The 10,137-nt window shown below is 44.1% G+C and overlaps 1 protein-coding gene across 1 annotated transcript in view; it reads left to right on the top strand.

Moving 5' to 3' along the window:
* MRS2 (MRS2, magnesium transporter) overlaps positions 1 to 10,137 on the top strand; it is a 25,253-nt gene that overhangs the window by 7,382 nt on the left and 7,734 nt on the right. Inside the window, exons 7-11 of the mRNA XM_019518714.1 lie at positions 543 to 673; positions 1,301 to 1,417; positions 3,628 to 3,780; positions 4,977 to 5,094; positions 6,912 to 7,025. Of these exons, the coding sequence (XP_019374259.1) occupies positions 543 to 673; positions 1,301 to 1,417; positions 3,628 to 3,780; positions 4,977 to 5,094; positions 6,912 to 7,025 (633 nt within the window). The remainder of the gene's footprint in view (positions 1 to 542; positions 674 to 1,300; positions 1,418 to 3,627; positions 3,781 to 4,976; positions 5,095 to 6,911; positions 7,026 to 10,137) is intronic.

Genomic DNA, 10,137 nt, shown 5'->3' on the forward strand with positions numbered 1-10,137 from the left:
TGTTTGTTTCCCCCCCTCCCCCCCCCCCCGATATATTGGTAGGGAGGACAGTTAGCCACTAGAGCAGCTTCTCCAAGGACATGGTATACTTTTCATTATTTAGAGCTTTTAAATATCTCTCAAATTTGTTACAGTTTCTTGTAGAATTTGCTGCACCAATGGTTTGTAGCCTGCCTTGCAGAGATCATACCAACTGCTCACAGTGTTTCCTTCCAGTCTTAAAGTATATTGTTGTTAATGAAAACCTGCATTTTTGTTAGGTGGAGTACATTTTAAATACATGAGCCTCACCTTGCCTCTTTTTCAGTATAGCTAGCATCAGACTTCAGTTTTATGTAACAACACTTTTCAAAAGCATTGTCTTCTAATACTGGTTTCTCCTTGAAAATGATGACAGTATTCCAGGCATCTTCTACTTACTGAAAAGTCCATTATACAGTTACCTGTTACAGTGAATTTTGTGGTCAGTGAGAGGGGTCAGTTGCCCAGGCCATCCTAGAAGGATTGTTTTAATTCTTATGAAGGATCATGTTGTTATCTAGATCAGCAAACTGCAGGCGAGACTTAACCTTTTGCAGCCTCAGATCCTTGAGACACTGGAAGCTCTAGTGGACCCCAAGCTTTTGTCTGTGGATAGGAGTAAACTACATGTTCTACTACAAAATGGCAAGAGGTAAATAAGAGTAAGCCATAGAGAGAATAGAAATGATGTACGGTGATACTTTGAGGCGGGGGGCGGGAAAGCTCTGTGGAAAGCTTTACTGTAGAGTTGTGCGTTTTTATCTTTACCATAAATGCAAGTATATGAAATATTTGGTAATAAAGATACTCCTACTATGAGTTAACAGAAATGTAACTTACTTTCTTAGGTTGTATATTATATCAAACAATAATGCTAAACAATTTAGCTTGTTCATTGTAATGTAAAAATAAGATAAATGATTCCAAAAATTAAAGAGAGCTGCAAATAAGTGAACATACTGGCCTATCATGTATATCAGTATGAAATGTGGATTTCCTGCCTGAATCCTACTTTATTTTTCTGAGTAAACATGGTCCCTGGAGACATGTCCAGAAACGTCTTGCAATTAAGGATTTGTGATTATGGGGCAGTTTTTCCCCAAATGTAGTGGTACCATAGCTGACTGTAAGGGCTAGATGATTTAAATTTCCAAGCAACTTTCCTCCAGTGATTCTATTCTGACAAGATCTCTGGGAAATGTGTGAAATGATTACTTCTCTACAGCAGTGTCAATGAGACTGAGTGATGGCTTGTCTGCCTCTTTGTGTTCTCTCTTAGCCTGTCAGAATTAGAAACAGATCTCAGAGTTTTCAAAGAAACTCTGCTGAAAATCTTGGATGAAGAAGAATTAATAGAAGAGCTCTGTCTAACTAAATGGACTGATCCACAAGTATTGTAAGTTTGGGAGGGGAATTGGGACATTTAGATGAGGAATTTTGTCCTAAAAAAAAATCACTTTGGAAATCCTAATACTTTACCTTAAAAAAAAAATTCCCATTATCCTAGATGGAACAAAACTACTTGCATCAAGATGAGAGCATTAAGAGTGCTGTTTCATCATCCATTTATAATAGCTGGCTGGCATTATAGCTCCACATGAGAAAATTATGGACAGGGACTAGGAAAGCAGAAAGAGTAGATTTATTTCAGTTTGTAATTCAAGATAAAACTGTTAGAATATATTTCAGGGAGAGAGAGAATGGAAAATTTCTGTTGCTTTCATATATGCTTAAAGTTCATGTTGGTGTAGATCAAATGTTTTACATCCCAGTATTAATAAACTGTCATGCTTCCCTTGCTGCTAACTTTGCCCACTAGCAGAGTTCATAGGACGGAACTGGAATCTCATGATAGTAACACTGAATACTGTTTTCATGCAAAACTATACAGCACTAATACATAGCACCCCGAGACAACTGTATATAGCTAAAATAGCCCTATGACACCATTTTGAGTAGAGTAGCACACACAGCAGTGGCACTAGTCACTTTAACAAAAATGCCATTAAATTAAAAAGCAAAAAGTGGAGACACTCCTTGACAAGATGTTGGCCTGATTTATACTTGGATACTGGGTGTATTGACAGACTGATGGGTCTCGGGAAGCTGAGAACACAGACTGACTTGATGATTTTTATGCAGTGCCACAGGTGCAATAGGTGCTTTAGTGACATGATCCAGTTCCTTGCCCTAACGAGCTGCCACAGTCTAAATAGACTATAAAAGTCCAAGAGGTGGGGTGATAAGGAATTACAGGTGAAACATGACAGATGTGGGAAGTGTACCTAGGGGAGAAAGGAGCAGTTATATGTGAGGACGAGTAAATTGACTCTGACATAGTTACTTGTCAACTTGAAACTACATGTCATGAAGCTTCATTAGGAGTGTCAGCAGAACATCAAGGGACTTTACCTTTAAGTCTTTTGGGCTTGTTGTTGAGTCCCTCTCTTCCTGGATCTGTACAAGGGTTAATGCAAAAGCAATCACAAATGAGAACTGAGCTTGGGGTGCTTGGTACAGCTGGTGTCAGGGCACTGAAGCTTTCTTAGGCCTTTACAGCCAAAGCCTCTAAAACTGGAAGATTCTGAATCAAATAGTCTGCCTCTCTAAGAGAGAGATGAGTGTCCTCTTATCCCAATGCTTACTTCAGCATGGTTGTAACAGTTGCTGGAAAAAATCAGATTTACAGGGATTCTTTTAAATTGCCCCCCTGAGAAGGCAAGCACAAATAGCATTCATTGAAGACTCTGCAGAGGAGAAGCCAGTCTCCTCTGGCAAACAGTGCTGTTAAAGTTGTACCATTGGGAAAAAAGTGAAAGTTCTTCTGGGCTTCTCCCCTGTGTTTGTATGCTTTAGCTATTTTTGATCTCTAAGAACTCAATTTTTGCCTTGTGAAATTAAAATCCAAAATAACTCCAGAAATCGACCTCAGTCAACTCTGTCCTAGAGAGAGTGACCAAGTGCTCCAGCTCTTGTAGCCATTGCCAGGTAGAAACTGAATCATTTGGAGAGAGAGACTATGATTGCTCAGACTTCAGATCAGGAAACGGCCAAAACAGTTTCACATACTGGGTAATGGCCACAGGTTCCTCTGCTCACAGAGTCCTTCACCATAGTCACTGTTGATGCATAAGTGAAGACGATAAATATTTTTCCAATCCAGCACTTAAGTCAACAGATCTCCTTGCGTAATTGCTAGGGGAAAGGAGAGTTTCAGCACCATTGCCAACTTCCACCACTTGAGGGCACCAAAAACATCTAAAATTCTTCTTTTAAAAAAGTGTCCCCATTTAATGGTGGGAAACAATTTGTACATCACCTGCACACATTTATATTATGGCAGTTCATTTTATTGATCAAAGTAATTGATTGTCTCTGCTTGTCAATTGATTAAAAACTGAAAGAACATGTACCATTTTTGTCTATGCTGTTAGTAACAGTGGAGGTTTCCAACACACCTGATGGGTTAGCGAGCATTGGTGTCAGATGTGACTATTAAAGGGTTTTTTTTCTCCCCACTATTTTGTTCTGAGTCTCCTCTTGAGAGGCACATTGTAGACGAGTGTTGCTGATACCTAACAGGAAAATAAAAATTGTCGCTTACAGTAAGGAGAGTACATCTGGAATTGATCACGCAGAAGAAATGGAACTGTTGTTGGAGAATTATTACAGACAAACTGAAGATCTTGTTAATGAAGCTCGTGAACTCAGAGTATTGATCGATGATTCAGAAAGTATCATCTTTATCAACCTGGACAGGTTAGCTATTCTTTATACCATGTACCACTTATTAGATGGTCAGAAGTTAGGCAACATTAACTTCTGCAAGACATTTTTTGCAAATTAGTTCAAGAGAAAATTGATTACTGGACTCTTTTTCATTTGAGTTCTTATATCCTTGAAAAGCACAAACAGTGGAAGCCACATTTTGCTTTCCTGGTGTATGTTCTGGGCCATAAAAAGCAACAGAACAGTTTTATTAGAATATGCAAAACATGTTTGGTTATTAGCCAAGCTTCAATAAAAATGGGAAGCCAGGGACTGGGAAATTCATTCCACATGATTCTAAGATGTAGTAAAGAAAATGCTTGCATGTTCATAGAGAAAGTAGATCTGTGGTTTTTTTGTTATATAAGGAAACAAAACTATAACACACTTGATTTTGCTCTCAACTGTAAGTGAGGTATAAGTGTTGGTGTCTGCCTTCAAAAACCATTGCATTAATTTGTCTTGGATTCAGCTTTTATCAGAAGTGGCATCAGCTCTCAATATGATGGTGCAGTAACAGTGTGAAGTGAGTTTAACTAATGGTCTGAAATTTTCAAAAATAGAAGGCTGAAATTCTCTTATTGTACACTAAGCTTTCTGCATAGTTTGTTTTCCTTAAAGTCTTAAGCTTACAAGTGCAGATGTCTACATCTGAATGCTTAGAAGCAGCACATAATACACTGGAGAGCTCTCTACAGCATCTATTGAATGCTTCTATCAGAAGGCCAGCAAAAAAGCCTTTCCTCAAGAGAAGTATGGGGAATAGACCCTAACAAACTCAACTTTAAAGTCTGCAGCATTTTCTGACCCTCTCTCTCTAAGTATGCTTGCAAGATGATAAAATTACTGTTAAGAAAAAAGACAATTTAAGAAAAAAAAGACTCAATTCTGTTAGGGGCAAAATGCAAGTTTCCATAAGCTTGTACTCTGCACATACAAACTGTGCGAGACCCACAAGCCTGTTGATGGCTAAGTTGAGTCTGCCGCCCTAGAGATCCTGATGCAGCAGTTTCAGAACATCTTTGGAATAATCACCTGTTTCAACAGCTATTGTTTCTGTGTTGCCTGATTCCAGCAACGTTTGCTCTTACCAATTGTTGCAGTTTAGTGCAGACTATATAAAACTTGAGCATCAGATAGCAAGGAGATATTTGCATTCTTTTCATAAATATTCCTTCCCTCTCCAGTCACCGTAATGTTATGATGAGACTGAACTTACAGCTGACCATGGGGACTTTCTCTCTCTCTCTTTTTGGACTGATAGGAGTAGCATTTGGTATGAACTTGGAATCCACACTTGAAGAGGTGAGAACTAATGCTGCTTTGATAAATGACAAATGCTTTGATAAATGTTTTGAAAAATATGGGTTCTGCTTATCGTCTCCACCAGCTTTTAGATTTAAACTCCATTCTCTTCAGTCGTATAAATGCAGACTTAAATTGCTGTAAGTGACCAGAAAAATCAGGCCCACTGTTTGTAGTTTTAAAGCAGTAATTTTCTTATTTCACTGCAAATCAGTCTGAAACTAAGTCTGTCATAAAATAAGCCATCTGCTGTATGCGCATTCTTCTGGGTTACCAGTAAAGGTGCACTGGTATATCGGTCCATATTGCATTGGCACTGATTAAGGAAAATTGGCATTATCAGCAATCAGCCTTTTTTGGCTGATGTGGCCAATAATGTCACCGATCACATGCACGCAACATTTATACAGCTGCAGCATGCATGTAGGCAGGAATGCAGCCCAGCAGCTTGGAGACCAGTGACTGGCCAGTAAGTCTGTAGGGCAGAAGGGGCATTGGGTGTGAGAAGGAAAGAGGCATAGAGGGGGCAAATTGAGGCCCCCAGAGTGAGGGAGTGGGGCTGGGGCAAGGGCAGAGGCAGGTGCTGCCCAGCTGGGGTAGGGCAAGATGTCGGATGGAGCTGTGGGTGGCTCATCTGGGGGAGTAGAGGGGGCACTCCTGTTGCTGTGCATACCCTCAGGGGAGGCATAGGAGGTATGTGCCCCCAGATTTGTATGTGGGGCAAGGGTGGGCTGCCTGCTACACTAGCCTCTACTTGGCAGGGGGGAGGAGGGGTGGGCTGGGCCAGGATGATGGCGCTGAGAGGGAAGGCTACGGCAAACTTTGAGGTGGCCATAGCTCCACTCCCAGCACTGCCACCCCCCCCCTCACTGGGAAGAGGCTAATGCAGCCCCCAACCCACCCTTGCCCTGCACGCACATGCCCCCCATCTCTCCCTCGGAGGTGCGTGCAACAGCAGGAGCGCCCCCTCACCCCTCCAGACAAGCGGCCCTCGGCTTTGTCCCCCGCCCTGCCCCTTCCTACCCTGGCTGGGTAGCACCTGCCCCAGCCCCGCTCCTGTTCCACCCCACAGACTTACCAGCCAGACACTGCTTTCCAAGCTTGCCAGGCAGTATATCGGCAATCGGATTGGTATTGGCCAATATAGCTGGCTAATAATTGGCCATCAGTATTAACCAAAAAAATCTTTCTGTTCACCCCTATTTACCAGGAAGAGCAATTCCCTGGGATGGGCAAGAAAAAGAGAAAACTGTACTTACCCAATAGTTGACTGTAGGCTATGTTAATTTGCTTGAATGGCTGTTCATCCTTGTAAAAAACCTGGCAAGAATGTCTTTTGTACTGTATACAAGAATATAAAAATCAGTCACTGGCTAGTAGCCATGGCTGTGTTGCAAGTAGTATTGATACACCCAGATGGTAGGATCATCCGCACTTGTACACACTACACTAAAATGGAATACAGTTCTTATTTTTTCCTTCCTTCCCTCTAGTGGAGAAATATGGGAAATGGTGGGGGAGACTATACATTTCTAAATGTTTTGCTTTTATTCTTCCATCTCCATAAGAAATGCTACATGGGCCAACATGACTGTGCATATAGTCTTTGAAACAGTGTTATGCTGATGGAGGCATAGATTCCTTTGTGTGGCAACTACTCAACCACATTAAGTGCATGGTGTTGGTAGACTTCAGCAAGTGCCTCATGCATCTTCCAACAGACAGTCAGCCTGATGTGGAATGAAATCAGAGGCAGGGAATCTTGGTGATCACACACCCCAAGTGACCTGCTTGACTAACAGTTCTTCCGTTGCTAGGACCTCAGAGCATTTTGGCTGGTGACAGGGATTATGTTTTTGGGAAGTGGCCTTATGTGGCGGCGTTTGCTTTCGTTCCTTGGGCGGCATCTTGAACCTTCGATACCTCCACAGGTATGTATTGCTGGCTAAGGTTTCTACTTATTTCTGGCTGGACAGGTGATACCACATGTACCAGTTGATTAAAGAAGAGAGAGGAGGGACACAGCTTGTGGAAGTATTTGTTCTAACCCTTGGTCCCCAGCTTCAGGGCGTAGGTAGCCCTTCCTCGGCAGGCATAGGATGAGCCCAGTGGGAGTGGGAGGAGCAAAAGGAGGAACCTTGGAAGGACCCAAGATAGACTGTTACACTGTAAACGCTGTACTTCACACCACAGCACAGGCCAAGAGACTCCCTAAAAGTTGCAAAAATATCTTCTCCCTTTCCATAGCAGCTTTCAGGGCAGCTGATTACATGGCTGCAAGATGGTACTGCCATTCTAGCATCCTTTTTTCACTTCTGTACCGTTCAACTCAGCCCGAGGTAGCACCCTAGAATTCTGCTTTCCTTTTCTCTGTGCTCCAGCCCTACCCTGAGCAGAAAGGAGATTTCTGGTGGACAGTATTCTAAACAAAGTCCAAGCTAGGAGAGAGAAGACAAGGATAGAGGTTAACTACAAAAGAAAAGATGGTTATGCTTATGTTGGGAAGCAATGCTCAGGATATCTTGACCTTCCATCCTCCTCCCCTCACCCCCCATTAGGACACTTGTAATTCCTGTGTACCTACACTTCACAATCGATTGTGAAGAGCTTGATGCCAGATTCTCTTGATACTTTAGAGAATATAGATTCATAGATGTTAGGGTCAGAGGGGACCTCAGTAGGTCATCAAGTCCAACCCCCTGCCCTGGGCAGGAAAGAGCGCTGGGGTCAGATGACCCCAAGCTAGGTGCTTGTCCAGTCTCCTCTTGCAGACCCCCAAGGTAAGAGAGAGCATCACCTTCCTTGGAAGTCCATTCCAGATTCTGGCAACCCTCCTGTGTCTGTCTATGATCCAATTGGGAGATTTGTCTTGGTTCGTGTCTAAGAATACAGATGCAAAAAACTCATTGAAGAGTTTGGCTTTGTCCCCCCTCTGTCACTAATTGCCCTAGTTTGTCCTGTCAGGGTCCTATGCTATCCTGCACCTTCCTTTTTCTTCCTGTATACCTGAAGAAGTACTTTTTGTTGTCCTTAATTTTTGTCGCCAGCCTAAGTTTTAATCCTGCTTTGGCCTTCCTAACCAATTCCCTGCAAGTGCAAGCCAGGGAGGTATACTCCTCCTTGGAGCTACCCCCCTGTTTCCACAGCCTGTATCCCTCTTTCTTTGACCTTAGGCTTGCCTGGACTTCCCTGTTCAGCCAAAAGGGCTTCTTGGCCCCTTTGCCCCCTTTTATGCACAAAGGGATTGTCTCCTTCTGCGCCTGTAGGATCGTTCCCTTGAGGAACGACCACCCTTCCTGGACCCCCATTTCGCCAATGTTCTTGAGCTTTAACACCTCACTTACTAATCTGCTGAGTACATTGAAGTTAGCCTTTTTAAAGTCTAGCACTTCAGCCCTGCTGGTTAGTTTACCCACCTTTCGCCAGATAGTGAATTCAGTCAATTGATGGTCACTATCCCCTAGGTTATCTTGTACCTGCAGATTCCCCACCCGGTCATCCCCTGTAGCTAACACCAAGTCCAGCAAGGTGTTCCCTGTAATGGGATTGTATACCTCCTGCATTAGATGGAGGTCCTGTATGCAGGTTAAGAACCTACCTGAGCAATTAGATTTGGTTGACAGCTTCTCCCAGCAGATGTCTAGGTAGTTTAGGTCACCCATGGCAACCATGTCCCTAGACTGTACAGCCTCTGATTGCTGCCTGGAGAATTCCAGGTCTAGCTCATCCTCCTGGTGTGGCTGTCTGGCCCTCTGATCCCATCTTGATTATAGATGGTGTATATTGTTCCTTAACATAGAGAGCAACACCCCACCCCTCTTTTTCCCACTCTATCCTGTCTGTGCAACCTGTAACCCTCAATGCCTACTGCCCAATCATGGGTAGGGTCCCAGCAGGTTTCAGATAGTCCAACCAAGTTGAAGTTGTTGCTTGCAAACAGGACTGCAAGTTCCTCCTGCTTGTTGCTCATGCTCCTAGCATTACTGTAGAGACATTTAAGCCCCTCAGTGGGTGCCCCTGGTAACACCCTGTCCTGATACCTGTTGGGCCTCTTAATGCTCACCTGGACTAATCCAGTCCATTGCTTGTGGCTCACTGATCCTAGGTTCTCCTTATCCTCTGCTTCCCCATCCCCCAGTGAACCTAGTTTAAAGCCCTTCAGAGGAGATCAGCCAACCTGTAAGAGAACAGACTCTAACTTTTAGAAGAGAGATAAAGACCATCTTGTCCCAGGATGCCTCTCTCATGGAAGTGCAGATCGTGGTTGTAGAAGCCAAAACCCACATGATGGCACCAATTCTGGAGCTGCAGGTTGACTTCCCTGATGCAAGCGTCTTGATGCTGACAGCAACTGCTGACCAGAAGGATGCACTAGAAGACCACCTGTTCCCCTGACTTCCTAAGCCTGGCCCCTGGAGCCCTGTAGTCACTTATGACACGGTCCAGACTACTGGCCGCATTGTTCATACTGTCCCATGGTCCTCATCCATGTGGGTAATCGGAGGGCTGGATGAGGTCAGAATCCTCACCGTGATATCCTGGATCCTGCCTCTGGATAGGCAGCAAACCTCCCATGCCATGGGATCTAATCAACAGATGGGTCTCTCTGTGCCTCTCAGGAGGCAGTTGCCCACCACAGTAACCTGGCGTCTCTTCCTCCAGCTACTCAGTTGTTGCTCAGCCTGCCTAGTGTTTTCTTGCAGATGTCTTCCCCTGCAGCTTCCTCTGCTTCATCATCCTCCAGTGCTGCCAAGGCTTCATATCTGTTCCCCAGTTGCACTGGGGAAGCGGTCACAGCCGTACACTGTCTAGCTCTGGAGGTGACCATCCTCCATTCAGTTGCCCTGGGACTGTCCCGTGATGTCTCTGCGCCAGGTGTCTGGTCCTGCAGAGAATGAAAGTACCCATCAATCTCATCCTCTGCAGCCCTGATCCCCCACAGCCTGCTCACCTCTGCCTGGAGTTCCCTCAGCTGCCCTGCCAGGGCCTCAATCTGGGCACATATGGGACAGGCAAGGGAACACCCAGCCCCCACACTACCCC

Source organism: Gavialis gangeticus, unplaced genomic scaffold (assembly GCF_001723915.1).
Source record: "Gavialis gangeticus isolate Ggan-Ray unplaced genomic scaffold, GavGan_comp1, whole genome shotgun sequence".
Classification (NCBI taxonomy): domain Eukaryota; kingdom Metazoa; phylum Chordata; order Crocodylia; family Gavialidae; genus Gavialis; species Gavialis gangeticus.